Here is a 16,888-nt window from a genome sequence, read left to right on the forward strand (position 1 = left end):
CACCAGAAAGAAGTAATTACAAAAAATTGTAATGCCTTGCAATCCATTTAACCATGGGTATGAAAGATCTCTACCATGAAAATTACATAACACTACTGAAAGAGGTAAAGAAAACAAAACAAAAAAGATTGCAAGATATAATTAAAATGTCCATACTACCCAAAGAGATTTCCAGATTCAATGCAGTCTCCATGGAAATACTAACTACATTTTTCATGGAACTATTATAAATTTATAAAATTTAATCTTGAACAACAACAAAGAGGGAGGCATCAGAATACTAGATTTCAGGACATTCTACAGAGCTATTTCAACTAAAACAGCATGGTACTTACATAAAAATTGTCATGTAGAACAAAGAGACTGATTGGAGATCAAAAAAGTGAATCCATGAATCTATAGTCAACTTTGACAAAGTTGTTGAAAGCACATTGGAGCATGGACTGTCTCTTCAGTTACTGGCAAGGGAAGACTGTATATCAATATGCAGTTAATTGAACTAAGATGTTTCCTCCCTCTTATACAAAAATCTACTCAAAATGATCAAAGATCTAAATATAAGACCCAAAACTATCAAACTACTAGAAAAAAAAGGGAACAACTTCAATATAATACCACAGACAATGCTTTTTTTTAATAAGATCCCAAAAGCACAAAAAAGAAAAGCAAAAACATATCAGAATGTATAAAAGAGAGAAACTTCTGCACAGTCAAGGAAACAATCCGCAAAATGAAGAAACAACCAACATAAAGTGAGAGCATATTTAAGCTATTCTTCTGACAAAGGATTACTATCCAGAATATACAAGGAACCCAGAAAAACTAATTAGAAAACAAAAAATCCAGTTACGGAATGGGCATAGAGTATGAATAGAGATTGTGCCCTTGGACTGGCCTTCAGGGAGAAACATACACATTTAGCCCAATTCCAGGTGTGCATTTCTGGTTCCACATGCCTAAGGAGCTATTTGGAAGGCAAGTGGGACTTCTAATGGCAGACAATAAAGAAACAACACGTGGGGACTCTAATACTGAAGTTACTGGTGATAGTAAAGGGCTCACTGAAGTAGCAGTTATGTATTGTCAGGGGCACCAATCAGCCAGCAGATGAAGCAGCCAATGTTTTCCTATATAAATCTCCTATCTGTATATGACACTCATTCCAATTTTTAGCTTGTCTAACACTTGCCCCTACTGATACTAATTCAGACACTCACTGAAGAGAATCATATGGGCTTCCATCAGTGTAGAAAAGGTTGGTATTATAATCCTGACAAACATGTTTTCTATACCTGACAATTGTGCCTTTCAAATTGCTGAGGCTACATGTGACCGTACTCATTATGGAATGGAGATGTATTTCAATGACTCTCAAACAATCTGACTGGATACAAGGAATCACCCAAAAGTGTATGTTGTGTGCAAACACCCACAACCACCCCAAAGAGATGAGAGTGGGGCTGGCAATGTTGCACAGAGGGTTAAGCTGTTGCCAGCAATGACATCATTCCGTATCTGAGTTCCAGTTCACATCCTGGCTGCTCTGCTTCTAATCCAGGTGCCTGTTAATACACCTGGGAAACAGTGGACGATGACTCAAGTTTTGGTTTCCTGCACCCACATGGGAGATCTGGAGGCAGTTCTAGTCTGGCCCAGCACCAGCTGTTGTGGGCACTTGTGGAGTGAACCAGCGGATAGCAAACCTCTCTCTTTCTCCCCTTCTGTCTGTCACTCTGCCTTTCAAATAAATGTTTATTTAAAAAAAAAAAGCCTGAAACTCAAAATAACGAGAGTGCCCCAAGTCCCAGGCTCAGAATTCTAGGGGCGACTACCTGGGGGTTAACAAACTGATTTGACTGTGATGTTGAGAGCCCAGGGGACTTAAGTACTTGGTAAAGGATGTGGATATTTTTACCAGTCAGCTGGAAGCATACTTGAATCAAATCAAAAAAAGCTACAGAATTCAGTAAAACACGACTTAACCACATCATCCCGAAATTTGGCTTCCTGAGGGCAACCACTGGCCAGCATTATCTGTAGCCATCCAGCAAGTTAAGATCGCCTTAGAGCTTTCTCCTGACAGAAACAAGGGGAGTCTGTGTGACCCAACAGCCCTGCTGAGTTTGGGTAAACATGTCCAGCCATGAAGTCGACCGATCAACTGGACAGCCAACAAGCGGGAGTAAGGACTACTGAAACCTCATGTGACTGGTGGACGGAGTGCTCCAGCTTCTGCTGGGTTTGGCTGACTTACCCATCTGCTTTCCTGTTCTCTGCTTATTTGGTCTCCATCTTCTTCATTTTCCAACCATTTTCATTTGTAGCCAAGAAAGCCCGAGCTGGACCTCCTACTGCAAGACCTTTCACCTCCATGGGATCCTGCTCCCCAGTCCTTAAAATTCGTTTGCATCCTGCTTGAAGCCCTTTAGGGCTCATGGCCCCAGTGAAGTAGGAAGTATCCAGATGACAGTGATGCCCTTTCCCTCTTTTAACTCCATAAGTTATAAACTGCAGGAGAGCTCAACACACCTCTCTGCCCCCACAGAAGAAAAACAAGTAGCCTATCATTGGCTAAATGCTGAGAATAACCAGGTGTTCTTGCAAATAAAGGGGCGGGAAGGACCAGGAGGAAGCCGTTGATTGGATGCAGCCACACTCAGTGGTTAACACATTTCATGCAGGAGTCGCATGCAAGTCTGATTCAGCTGTGGCTGCTTTGTGGCACCTGTGCTGAAGCCGGGCTTGGCCCCTCACCATCACCTTCCTGATATGAAGCTAACCCCTCTCTTTATGTTAAGTCTTCAACACCAGATGAACATGAAATAATGCAAGACACATGACACCTTAGCAGGCATGTGTGCCTACTCCTTTCTGAAATGCATAACTCTGCCTGGAACTTCCCTAAACTTAATGAATATGTATAACTTCCTTAGAAGTAAGCCCCAGGACCTGTAACTTCCAGCTCCTCTGGGAGCCTAGTATGTAGTTACTGGCCTCACGCCTGAAATGTGCAGATTTAAATATAATCGTTTCTATTCCGAGAGCAAATCATTGCAGGTGAGTTTGATTGGCCAAGGCAGCTGACAATAACCCATGGATTTTCTGTCTTGTTATAACACCACAAAGAAATAAGATGATGGATACTTTAATTAGCCCCATTTAATTATTCCACCATGTATATATGCATTGAAACATTACACTCTTCCCCACAAGCATATAAATATAATTGTCAATTAAAATAAAATTAATTTAAAAAGGTTCCATGAAGATTATATAAAGCCAAGTTTTAGATTAATATCCCCTTTTAGCTCTAGGACATGTGGGAAACAGATGTATAAGGAGCAAAACCTTTTTCTCTCTGTCCTTGTTATCTTTTTTCTTTTCCTCAGTGATGAACTATAACAACCTCAGGAGTTCTAGATCCCTTGAGAGCACTAGTTGCTTAAACTTTACTTGTTAGTGGAGCTGCTTCCTTGTGGTATTTGAGGAGAAAAAATAGTGTACTTTTAAATGTTTAATTGGGGTAGGGAGATCTTCCATTTTTAAAATTTAGATTATTGTTCACGTGAGAAGGAGGGAATGAGAGAGAGACAGAGAAAGTTGCCATCAACTCTGTTTACTCCCCAGATGGCTGCACCAGCCCAGCTGGAGGAGGAGCCAGCAGTCAGGATTCAATCCAGGTCTCCCATGTAGGTGGCAGAAACCTGATCAATTGAGCCATCACTGCCACCTCCCAGGGTCTGCATTTGCAGGACACTAGAGTCAGGAGCCAGAGTCAAGTGCTTGACGCAGGTACTCTGCTGTGGGAAGCTGGCTTCTGAGCTTGCGTCTCAGACTAGGCTAAATTCCCACCCCGGTCCTGTTTATTTCATTTTCAGTCTCTTCTTCTTCCTTAAATCTTAGGTATTCACAGTAAATATCTATTGAGAAACTACAATGGTTCCAGTTCTGGGAGCCATGGTTTCTCACAAAAAGGTGACCCAGTAACATTTCAAGTGTAGAAAGTGCTAAGGCAAAAAAATTGGAGTAGTATAAAGTGGGGACTGGAAGAAACAGTTGTGCACTCATGTTCATAGGAGCATTATCCACAATGACCAAAAGTGGAGCAATATGGCATCCTTGGGCATATGAAATAATACAGCCTATAGCTACAATGGAATATTATTCACCCTGGAAAAGGATGGAATTTCACACACATGCTACAGTGTGAGTGAACCATGAATATACATTATACTAAATGAAAGAAGTCAGTCCCCAAAGAACAAATATTGTATGATTGCATTTGTATCTGGAACTTACAGTAGTCAAATTCATAGAGAAAGTAGAATGGTGGGTGCCAGAGGTTGGCAGGGGAGGTGGAAGAACTGGGAGTTAGTGTTTGGTGGGTACAGAGCTTCAGTTTGGGAAGATGAAAGACGTTTTGGAGATAGACATTGGTGGTGGTTATGCAATAATGTAAATAGACTCAATACTAAACTTATAACTATTGTATACTTATAAATTGCTGAGTATATTTAAAAAGTATTTATTTATTCTGAAAGGCAGGGAGACAAACAGAGAAAGACTGACAGAGGTCATCCATTCATTGATTCACACTCCAGATATCTACAACAGCCAAGGCTGAGCCAGGCTGAAGCCATGAACCAGGAATTTAATCTAGCAGGGACCCAAGTAATTGAGCCATTGCTGGCTGCCTCTCAGGGTACACATTATCAAGAATCTGGAATTAGAAGCAGGGTTGGGACTCAAACCCAGTTACTCTGATATGGGTTGCAGATGTCCCAACTGGTGTGTTAACCTCTGTGCCAAATGTTTGCCCCGGTGAGTAGATCTTCCGTGTTCTCACCACACACACACACACACACACACACACAAATGGTAATCATGTGAGGTGATGGAAGTGTCCACTTGATTGTAATAATAATTTCACAACTTATAGGTATATTACAACATCAAAATCTATGATTTTTATTTGTTAATTATATCTCAGTAAAGCTTGAAAAATTACTAACTTGATAGATTTGATGTGAATTTTATCACCATGAAACAAGAAATTTAGAAACATACCATAGTTGAACCTTGAAAACATTATGGAACTAAAATAAAGCAGACACAAAATGTCAGACATTGTCTGATTCCACTTCAGTGAGGAACCCAGATAGAGAATTCATAGACACTACTGAAGAATAGAGGCTGTGAAGAGCCAAAGTGACTCCATTTTAAAACAATAAAAAAGCAGCCTCCGTTTCCCATAGCAGACCCAAGTCCTTGTAGAAGCAGGCATTCAGGCATTCCGGAGATATCAAAGCTTACCAGGGACAGCTAGCTCAGTAGACCAAGGCCAAAGTAACTGCCTGCACCCAAAGCTCCCATGCTGTAAGCCCCCGCTGATGCAACTCTTTTTTTCCTGCTGATGTAGCCCTTTTTTTCTTTAAAAACTCTCCCTAACAAGACCGAGGCCTCACTCCTTCCTCCGCTGTGCCAGTTGGTTGGATGGGGTCCCTGTTGTGGCTTATACTCCTGAATAAACCCTGCTTTTGCAGTTCGGTGTGATTGGGTTGCTGATAGCTTCTTGGGGATCTACTTATCTGGACACAACATCTGCCCTGGGGCTGGAGTTAGAAAATGGGCAGTTGTTTTTTGTAAGGCATACAGATTTCTGCTTGGGATGATGAAAAGCTAAAAGAACTGGATAGAGGACAGTGTACTGTGGTGGAATGAGAAGGCCATGCCAAGATGGCCACTGGCAAGTGAGTGTCAGTTACACAGGAATGGCTTCAGACAGCACCTGGCAATGGAGGTTGCCTGGCAATGGGCTGTGAATTGTTAGGGCATAAACCACTCCTTGATCGGACTGGCTGCCTCTGCTATTTAAGCTGTTGTGCCAACTGAAATAAATGAGTCTGCGGGCTGCTCACCTCTGGCCTGCTTTCACCCGACTCCCAGGGACTATGTGGTGACTCCATGCGTCTTGCTCCCACCACGCTCCTCCTCTCAGAATGAATCCACAACTTCTGGCGCCCAACGTGACTGAGAGACAGTGTGTCAGACTTGGCGAGGTCCCCCCTTGATTTCAGCAGGTAGGCCCCTCAGTGTTTTGTGTGCTGTCTGGTTCTGTGAGGGTGAGCACAGAACCCCCTCGTATGCCCCTTTCCTTGTCCTTGTCCTTGTTCGAAGAGACCCCAGGTTAGGCACACACTGCCCAGAAGTGTAACACTGCTTTTTGGCTCCTTTTACTTTCAGTTCACCTGGTGAATTCACATAAGGGACTGATCATCCCAGAATTTGGAACTTAGTGATCTTCCCTCACTGGAGAGAGGTGACACCCTGGTGACACCATGTGGGCATATGTCCTTGACCTATCAAATCAAGGAAGTCCCCGCTAAGCACAGGCCATACTTACGATCTTATACACTACTGTCTGTTCGTCTAACGTAGGGAACCCCCTGCATAATGCCATCAGCCACTGAGGTGCTAGGAATTTGTTTTGTTATGGTAGCAGTGCTGTGGGTGTCTTTCCTTTGGCTAGAATTGACGTGGTGCGCTGCTCTTGAGCCCTCAAACGTGGGAAAGTTACCCCCCTCTCAGAAACCCACACAGATTACCAAATATAATGAATGTGTGAGTGATCAGAGCCTGCCACTCCAGGCTGTTGCCTCACAAGCAACAGTTGATGACTTAGGGAGAGAGAGCTCTGACAGTGAAAATGACAGCAGACAACACAGCAATGCCTAGTCAGCCACCCCCCAAATATCCGTGAGATGAACTTAGATAACCTTGAGGCGATAACCCATGTGAGGTCATCCCATCTGCACACAGTGAGGATCCCCTCTTTTTGGCAGTCCCCAGGCACCCCAGGCTCTCAGGGCAGCCACTAGACCCCATCCCACCCACATGTTTGCCATTAATCTTGAAGTGGATTCACAATTCAGGCCCTGGATTCCAACACCCATAAAAAGGCTTCTGCTAACCAAGGGCCAAGGATATGCTTGTGTCTTTCCAGAGAATGTGGGACAGCCCATTTGGGTACTAGCCAGAAACATCAAGCCTGCAACTGACAGTCAACCAGAATCAGCTGGTCAAGACTGAGAGTCCGCCTTGTTAGCAGATGCACCTGCTCCCAATTGTCAAGCTGCTGCCCTAGCAATCTGCCCTGAGGAACTGCCCACAGTCACATCTGCTACTATCTTTTACCCCACTAGCTCTGGTCAGCCATTTGAACAGCCAAGAGCCTGCGTGTAGTCATGCCATTCCTGATTACCATTGTCCCTCATTCCTACCCTCATCTGAGCAAGCACTCCTGTGGTCTCCCATTTCGAGGGCTGGTTAGTCAATGATGGGTAAGATTCCCAGAGGAGAACCTAAGACAGGCACAGCTGCATACGAAGACCACATAGAAACGGGGTCAGCAATGTAATGGCCAAGGATCATGCCTCCCAGTGCTCAAAATTAAATGAAAAGGGGGAAATGTAGTGGAATGAGAAGGTCGTGCCAAGGTGGCCACTGGCAAGTGAGTGTCAGTTACTCGGGAATGGCTTTGGAAACCACATGGCAATGGAGCCTGCCTGGCAACAGACTGTGATTAGATGGCTTTGGAACCCAACTAGCAAAGGAGTTTGCCTGGCAACAGGCTGTGATTGGCTAGGGCATTAACTGTCCCTTGAGTGGATTGGCTGCCTTGGCTCTATAAGCTGCTGCACCAACTGAAACCAGTGAATCTGCAATCTGCTCACCTCTTTCCCACTTTCACCCAACTCCCGGTGTCTGTGTCGTGACTCCACACCTCTTGTCCCCACCATGCTTCTCCTCTCAGAACGAATCCACAGCAACAGTATACAACATTGGAGTGTATCTTGTGCCACCGAACTATACACTGAGAAATGGTTACAATAGGGGCTGGCATTGTGGCAAAGCTGTTCAACAGTTTCTTGGGTACCTGCATCGTGGAGTGCCTATTCAAGCCCCAGCTATTCCATTTCTCATCCAGCTCCCTGCTATTGCAACCTGGGAGGCAGCGGATGATAGTCCAATTGCTTGGGCCCTTGCCATACACACAGGAAACCAGGATGGAACTTTGGGCTCCTGGGTTCAGCATGGACCAGCTCTGGCTGTTGCAGGCATTTTGGGGAGTCAATTAGTGGATGGAAGCTTTCTCTCTTTCTATCATACTGCCATTAAAGTAGATCAAAATAACTCAAAGAACTTTTTTAAAAAAAAATTCATTTTTTTATATGAAAGTCAGAGTTAGAGTGAGGAAGTGACAGAGAGAGAGGTCCGCTATCTGCTGGTTCACTCCCAAGATGGCTGCAGCAGCCAGAGCTGAGCTGATTCGAAGTCAAGAGCCAAGAGCTTCCTCCAGGTCTCCCACATGGGTGCAGGTGCCCAAGGACCTGGGACATCCCCCACTGCTTTCCCAGGCCATAGCAGAGAGGCGGATTTGAAGAGGAGCAGCCAGGACTAGAACTGGTGCCCATATGGGATGCCGAAGCTTCAGACCAGGGCTTTAACCCACTGTACCACAGTGCCAGCTCCCAAGGAACATTTTTGAAAATGGTTAAATGCTGTATTTTGTTATGTATCTGTATGTACACACACACACACACAAATATAAAACCATTATAAAGTGTTAACAAATAGTTCAAGAAATAAAATGTGTTATTTTTTATTTGTGATTAACATTTGGTGTATATGTGTGAAATGGTCACTTTTCCATTTAATTATTTATAATCATTGTCTATATTCCCACTAAACTAGGGTCTTTTTGCTTTTTACTTGTTAAACTTATTTGATGAAGTATTAAGCCTTTTTACTGTAATGTAAATTTAAAAGATGCTGTCTCAAATTATAAAAATTATATAATATATAATTATATATAATTTATATTATATAATATATAATATATAAGAATATATTATATATAATATATATTATATAGTAATATATTATAATATGATATATATTAACTCTTTCAACTTAATAAATAAATCTTTAAAAAATACAAATATTGAGGCAGTCCTGGTTTAGGCTAGATTTTGACATCACTGCTCCAGTGAATCCTGGGACTCTTTCTACTCAACTGTCATCTTATTAGGAATCTAGAAGTCAAAAACGCTGCCATATTTGTCACCAAGAAATGATCTGAGGAAGATTAATTTTTCCCAGAGGTGAAGAATGTGGGAGAGAGCAATTACAGATGTCTTCAGTGTTAGTCTCCCAGGGATAATGAATTGGCAGGGTAGAGACTCCTGTTTGTGTTGTCCCTGTCCTTGAGGAGCCAAAATGATCAAAGAATGAACACATCACTGATCAATTATTCTAATCAGCTTCAGAGGGGATACAGCCTCCAGGACACAACTTGGAACTCACTAATTTATAGTCATCAAGGTCCCACACTCGAGACACTCACATCATCTCCAGAAGAAGTGATCCAGGCCCTGTACCACATGCCTGGTTCTATCTCACACTCTGCTGGGGGCCAGACCTTCTGTTTTTATCGTCCACCCTCTACAAGAGAAAGATTCTAGACATTTGATTCGGTGGGTTCACGCTGCTGAGCCTGCATAGCCTGGTAAGTGTTGAGGAAACTAGGGGAGGGGAAAGGGCATTGCTTATTGTTAAGTATAAGGTAGGGTAAACTCTGTAATGTTCATGGAGCAAGACTTGCTGAACGTAATTTCTGGGAAGGAAGAATGATTAGACTGCTTGGTGATAGCGGCCACTGCGTAGTGAGTTTTCACTTTGGTTGTGTTTTGTTTGTGGGCATGGTTGAGAAGATGATGAGAGGTGCTAGTCTTTGTTGGCCATTTCACTGCCCTGGACCACATGGTCTACTGTTGTGATTTCCAGTCCAAGTTGCACAGGTGGATGCCCCAAGGTCCTGATAGAACTGTAGATTTTTAACAGCAAAGTCCTGGACCCTTCTAGATCTATTCTCTTGTTACCTGACCCGAGAACTCCAAATCCTCCATTCTCCACCACCCCCAGACCAAGCCTTCTGAATTCTGTGACCCACACTTGCTTAAGAACATTTCCTGCTTTCCAGAAAGACCTGTCCTTGTCCTTCTCTCTTAACCCTTATCCAGGGCTCTTATTAGATTCCTTCAAGAAAGCAGAGGCTGGATTCCCCAGCACCTTGGACTGTGGTACAGAAATCCTTGGTTGGGCTGTGAGAGGAAAAGGGAAGGACACAGGTAAGCCCAACACCATGTTCCCTCTTGACATCCCCTGCTTTAATTCTTGGGGATGGCAGGGGTGCACTGGAACCCACCATATCCCTTTCCCGTGATTTCCCTTGATTTCCTTGTGCACCTCTCTTGATGCTTGTCTTTCTTAGGCAACATAATTCTTCAGTGGGTCCCTTCAATTCAAATGATGTGAAGACTCCCCATATGTTTTGTCTGCCCCAAACTCATCTTTCCCTCCAGGTACCAGCAATAATTGTAATTCATATCACATTAGTCCCTTGATTGTATTCATTCATTCATTCTCTCTCCAGCCCTCCCTGTATTGTATTCCCTTCACAGCCCCATTCTCTGTGCAATTTCCCTTTCCAGGTTCTGAGATGTCATCTGTGCCCATCTCTCCAACATCATTCTTGATCGTTCTCATCTACCACTATCTACTTAAGAGCAAAGTGCGCCAGCACCGCAGCTCACTAGGCTAATGCTCCGCCTTGCAGCGCCGGCACACCGGGTTCTAGTCCCGGTCGGGGCGCCAGATTCTGTCCCGGTTGCCCTTCTTCCAGGCCAGCTCTCTGCTGTGGCCAGGGAGTGCAGTGGAGGATGGCCCAAGTCTTTGGGCCCTGCACCCCATGGGAGACCAGGATAAGTACCTGGCTCCTGTCATCGGATCAGCGCGGTGCGCCGGCTGCAGCATGCTGCCCGCAGCGGCCATTGGAGGGTGAACCAATGGCAAAGGAAGACTTTTCTCTCTGTCTCTCTCTCTCACTGTCCACTCTGCCTGTCAAAAAAAAAAAAAAAAGAGCAAAGTGCCTGAACACTTTGCTTCTTGCTTCTTGCATTCAGACATCTCTCATCCCTCTTCTCAATTTAGAGCTCCTCTCTGTATTCCACACAGTAATCCACCTTAGCACTTAATTCTCTGTGTTACAATTACTGTTTTCTGCAACTATCTCTGCACCTTGGAGGCTGGACCATGAATACAAAGGCCACACTCTTAATCTTCATATAACAACAGCTAACACATAGCCTGGCCCAGACTCCTTTCTTGCAGAATGGTTTCCAGGACTTGTTCAGTGACTGACAAGCTGCCTCATTCATTCTTTTTCTTAAAGATTTATTTATTTATTTGAACATGAGAGTTACACAGAGAAAGGAGAGGCAGAGAGAGAGCGAGCGAGCGAGCTCCAGGAGCCAGGAGCTTCCTCGGGTCTCCCATGTGAATGCAAGGGTCCAAGGACTTGGGTCATCTTCTACTATCACAGGCCAAAGCAGAGAGCTGGATGGGAAGCGGAGCAGCTGGTATTCAAACCGGTACCCATATGGGATGCTGGCGCTTCAGGCCAGGGTATTAACACACTGCTCCACAGCGCTAGCCCTCATTTATTCTTTGGTTATTCCTAACATAGTTTAGCACAACTGCCCTCTGACTCTAGGCAGTAAAAGTAGAATAGGGCATACTCATTTGATGCATGGACAAAGGGACTAGGATGAATGTGACTATCCTCCCAGCTTCTGATGTCTAACCCTTGGTCCAAAGGTAGGCAGAAAGTTTCTAATACATGGGCAGTTTAAGATATTCCTAACCATCATGTCATGACTCATTTGAATCATCATTTGGCTGGTGCTATTTTTATTTGTTTTTGTTTTTTTTGTTTTTGTTTTTTTTTAACTTTTATTTAATGAATATAAATTTCCAAAGTACGATTTATGGATTACAATGGCTTTCCCCACATACCGTCCCTCCCACCCACTACCCTCCCATTTTCCAAGATTCATTGATTTGAAAGGCAGAGTGTCAGAGGGAGAGGGGCACGTGCACGTGCACACACACACACACACAAACACACGAGAGAGAGAGAGAGAGAGAGAGAGAGAGAAAGAGAGAGAAAGAGAGAGACCATCCATTAGTTCACTTCCCAAATGGCTGCAATAGTCAAGGCTGGGCCACACCAAAGCTGGTAGCCAGGAATTCCATAGGGGTCTTCCATGTGGGTGGCAGAGCTTTCCCAGGTGTATTAGCTGGGAGCTGAATTGGAAGCAGGGCAGCCAGAATGGATGATGGCAATGCAAGTGTTGTGCTACAATGCTGCACTCCACAATTATGTTTTCCACTGTACATTTTTCATTGTCTCAACTTTTTAATGTAGACTAAAAGAATAAGATTTGATTATCCCAGAAATAGAACCTTTCTCTGGCCAAATAATTACTTTCATGAAAATAGTTCTAAAACCTGAATGTTCACATGGACCATATGATAAAACTTCATAACTTCATGGAAAATGGAAATAAAGGACAAATTTATTTTTGTGTGGATCTACAAGTGCTTAAGGAAATAGAATAAATGAGAGGGCTCCCTGACTCTTAGAAATCTCACATGCAATTTCTGTCATCTGTAAGCCAGCCACCTTGTTAGTAATTTTTCCCAACAGCATCCTGAACAGAATCAGAAAGACAGTGCCAGAAAGACATCTCAAGATTTTAGGAGAGAGTAATACAACTGGATGTTCACGTTAGAAAGATGTGTTATCAGGCTGGACACTTGGAAGGAAGTCCCTGCAATAGACCTAGCAGGGGATGGAATTGTTTTATTTTGCAATGCTGTTGATGATATGAACATGCAGAGTACATTCCAGGGAACACCAGAATCCTGGCCATGGCCCACCTGCTCACTAAAATAAGTAAGGCAGGTGGGCATTTGATGCAGTGGTTAGTTAAGATGTTTTTTTTGCGGGGATGCCTACATCCTATATCACAGAGCCTGGGCTGAGTTCTGGCTCTGCTCCTAATGCTAGCTTCCTGCTAATATGCACACCTCTCTCCTCCCTCCTCCCCTTTCTTCCTTCCTTTACCTTGGAAAGTAAGTCATCATCCTACTTATCCTGCAATATTTTATCTAGATATTGTCCCTGCTCTCACATTTTCTTACTACCCAGATGTGGTTTTCTGGTTTCAGATGTGCTCCAACAAGCAAGATGGCCTATACCTTTCCTTTAGATCACTGGGCTTCTTATGTGTTAGTGAAGATGTGGGCTATTTTATCCCTAAGATCTAAAATTGCTTTTTGTTGTCCTTGACTCTAAGTCAGAGATAAAGGGAATAGATGAGGGTCCAGTGCTGTTGCATAGTGACTAAAGCCACCACCTGCAGTGCCAGATTGCATATGGGCACTGGTTCAAGTCCCGACTGCTCCACTTCCCATCTAGCTCTCTGATATGGCCCGGGAAAGCAGTGGGGGGTAGCCCAAGTGCTTGAGCCCCTGCACACATGTGGGAGACCTGGAAGAAGCTCCTGTTTCCTCGCTTCGGATCCGCACAGCTCCAGCAGCTGTGGCCATCTAGGGAGTGGACCAGTGGATGGAAGACCTCTCTCTTGCCTCTGCCTTTTGTAACTCTGCCTTTCAAATAAAACAACACACACACAAAACCAAAGGGAATAGATGAGTGTCCCAGAGGCTAATGGACAGAGATTGGTCAGCATTACAAAATGTTGCCTATAACAAGAGACAGACTAGAATTCCTAAGTTTTTTAACAGTAAGATTGTTTTCCTCAATTCTTCACCTCAAGAATTGAAAATTCAGAGAGAATTGAAAGGCTGCTCATTGTCTATTTCACATGCCTTCTTTTCCTGAATTGCTTAGCTGATGTGTCAACAACATGGAACCAGGAAATCGAACAAGTATTTTAGGATTTTTACTCCTGGGCTTTTCTCAAGACTCAAAGCACCAACCTCTGCTATTTGGTTTGTTCCTGCTCATGCTTGTGGTCACAGTGCTTGGAAACCTGCTCATCATCCTGGCCATCAGCTCCCATGCCCGCCTCCACACGCCCATGTACTTCTTCCTCTCCAACCTGTCCTTGGCTGACATCTGTTTCATCTCTACAACCATCCCAAAGATGCTGCAGGACATCAAGACTCAGAACTATTCCATCACCTTTGCAGGCTGCATCACTCAAATGTACTTCTTCATGGTTTTTGGGGGCATGGACACACTTCTCCTCACCTGGATGGCCTACGATCGCTTTGTGGCCATCTGCCACCCCTTGCACTACCCAGTCATCATGAATCCCCGTCTCTGTAGCCTGCTGGTTCTTGTGTCCTGGTGCATCAGTCTGTCGTGTGCCCTGATCCAGACCCTGTTGATGCTGAGGCTGTCCTTCTGCACCAGAAGGGTAGTTGCACACTTTTATTGTGAACTTGCTCAGGTCCTGGTACTTGCCTGCTCTGACAAGTTCATCAATTACACCCTGCTCTACGTGGTGACTGCTCTTCTTGGCTTTGTTCCCCTCTCAGGGATCCTTTTCTCCTATATGCAAATTGTCTCCTCCATTCTGAAAATTCCGTCGACTGGTGGAAGATACAAGGCATTCTCCACGTGTGGGTCTCATCTAACTGTGGTTTCTCTGTTCTATGGGACAGGCCTTGGGGTGTATCTCAGTTCTGATGCCTCGTCCTCTTCCTGGAAGGGCATGGTGGCCTCGGTGATGTACACTGTGGTCACTCCCATGTTGAACCCCTTCATCTACAGCCTGAGGAACACGGACATTAAGAGAGCTTTACAAAGTCTTCTCGGGTTCACACTCCATGTTCAGTGATGGGAACATCGTTCCTGGATTTGGGAGCTGCCGGAAGTCACAGCAGTGGGACAAATATATGCCGCCTCTGAACTGTACAGAGTTTTGATGCTTACCCACTCTGTTCTCCATCTTTGGTCAAAACTACCCTGTGAGTACTTGGTGTGAAGCGTATGATGATTCCTGTTACCCTTATTCTACTCACTTCTTCCCTTCCCTTTACATTTTTACATTACTACACCTTGGTTGGAGTTTGCACTCCTACATATTAATACAATCACTCAAGTGAGATTCAGAAACTACTGCTTTTAAGTGAATTCACTTTACCATTAACCAGAGCTGTTTCTTACCAAATTCATTCACTCGACAATATTTACTAGAATCTATATTGTACCAGATCTTCTAGGTACCTGGGATACAGCTGTGAGAAAATTTGGGCGATTGGATACTGGGTACCAAAATATAGTGAGAGAGAAGTAAGAAATTCTAGTGCTCTACATTACAGTGGGGTGACTATCATTCACAACAGTATTTTATGAAGGAGTAGAACACAGGAGCTTATAGGTTCCAAATACAAAGAAAGCATAAGGCAATGGAAACCTAACTACCTTATGTGAGCATGTTGTCTATATGAATTAAACATTATACTTGGGGCTGGTGCAGTGGTGTAGTGGGTAAAGCTGTGGCCTGTGGTGCTGGTGTCCCATGTGGGTGCAGGTTTGAATCCTGACTCTGATCCAGCTCCCTGCTAATGTGGATGTTGTATACACTGCCAGATATCACTCAGCTGTAAAAAAGAATGAAATTCTGTCTTTCACAAAAAATGGATGCAACTGGAAATCATCATACTTAGTGAAATAAGCCTGTCCCCACAAGACCAATACATATGTGTTTCATGATCTGTGATAACTATTATAGTACACAAAATGTATGTATGATTATTTGCATTGCAATATGCATAAAATTATTCATGTACATAAACTGTTTGGAGGAAATGGCTTAAAGTCTAAATGAACTTAATTATCTTATAACCACACAGGAAATATTTAGGTGTTACTTTGTCATTGGTTCTATTTTACTGAAAAAATTATGAATGATTAAATGACAAAAAACCGCAAATATGGGTGAAATGGTCATGTTTCCATTCAATTGTTGTTTAAAGCTATTATCTACATTCCTACTAAGCCAGATTTTTTTGCTTTTTACTTAAGGTTCATATTCAGTGAAGTAGTAAGCCAGTGTACTGTAATGTAAATTTAAAATATGTCATCTCAAAAACTAAAAAGAAGAAAGGTAAAAGGAAGGACGGTAGGAAGGAGCGAGAAATGGAGGGAGGGAGGGAGGGAGGGAGGGAGGGGAATTTCATTATATTCTTAGACTTACATCCACAAATCATATTGAGTCTGTTAAAATTAATTAAAATTAAAATGAACATAATAAAAGACCTTTGAAGTCTTACCATGACTCACTTTACCTCCCTCCACTTTCTCACCTTCCAATATACCCATGAGCATAGGCTCATAAGATGACATTTTCCATTTAGATGACACCTCATGGTTCTGTTTATTCAACAAGAAATTCTCATCTGCTTTAGGATAGAGACCCTTGGGAGATCTGACCACAGGAGAGCTTTAGGCTAAGGAGAAAATGCTTAAGTTTCTGAAGGACCTTCCCGAGAATTAGGAAACTTCAGGGTTACAGATTCTGGCCTCAATGAAGGGAAATTTCCACAGTGCCTCCAGGCAGCAATGGAGAACTCTGGCTACAGCCAGAGATTTCTCTCTTCTTGATTAGGCCTCTCTGCAAGGTCACCAGGTTAGAAGCTTGGAGCTCTTAGCCTTGGCCAAGCCAGTGATGTCTCTGAGGGCCTCCCAGTCACTTCAGAGTCCTCATCTGGACCCAGATTCAGTTCCCAAGCTTTCTATCATCCACAAACATCATTCAACACAGTGATGCCGGGGCCAGTATTGTAGCACAGCAGGTTAAATCACCAACCCCAATGCTAGCATCTCATGTGACTGCAGGTTCCTGTCCTTGCTGCCCACTTCTGGTCCAGCTCTGTGCAACTGTACCTGAGAAGGCAGTGGGTGATGACCCAAGTGCCTGGACTCCTGCCATCGGTGTGGAGACCTGGA

General features: G+C 43.7%; 2 protein-coding genes across 2 annotated transcripts in view; both read left to right on the forward strand.

Moving 5' to 3' along the window:
- LOC127487906 (endogenous retrovirus group K member 25 Env polyprotein-like) overlaps positions 1–16,888 on the forward strand; it is a 106,064-nt gene that overhangs the window by 78,835 nt on the left and 10,341 nt on the right. The gene's annotated exons all lie outside the window — the stretch shown is intronic.
- LOC138845728 (olfactory receptor 7C1-like) lies at positions 5,890–16,066 on the forward strand. Its single transcript, XM_070059222.1, has 2 exons — positions 5,890–6,080; positions 13,820–16,066. Exon 2 carries the CDS (start codon positions 13,836–13,838, stop codon positions 14,772–14,774), a length of 939 nt encoding a protein of 312 aa, XP_069915323.1. The 5' UTR covers positions 5,890–6,080; positions 13,820–13,835; the 3' UTR covers positions 14,775–16,066.

Source organism: Oryctolagus cuniculus, chromosome 16 (assembly GCF_964237555.1).
Source record: "Oryctolagus cuniculus chromosome 16, mOryCun1.1, whole genome shotgun sequence".
Classification (NCBI taxonomy): Eukaryota; Metazoa; Chordata; class Mammalia; order Lagomorpha; family Leporidae; genus Oryctolagus; species Oryctolagus cuniculus.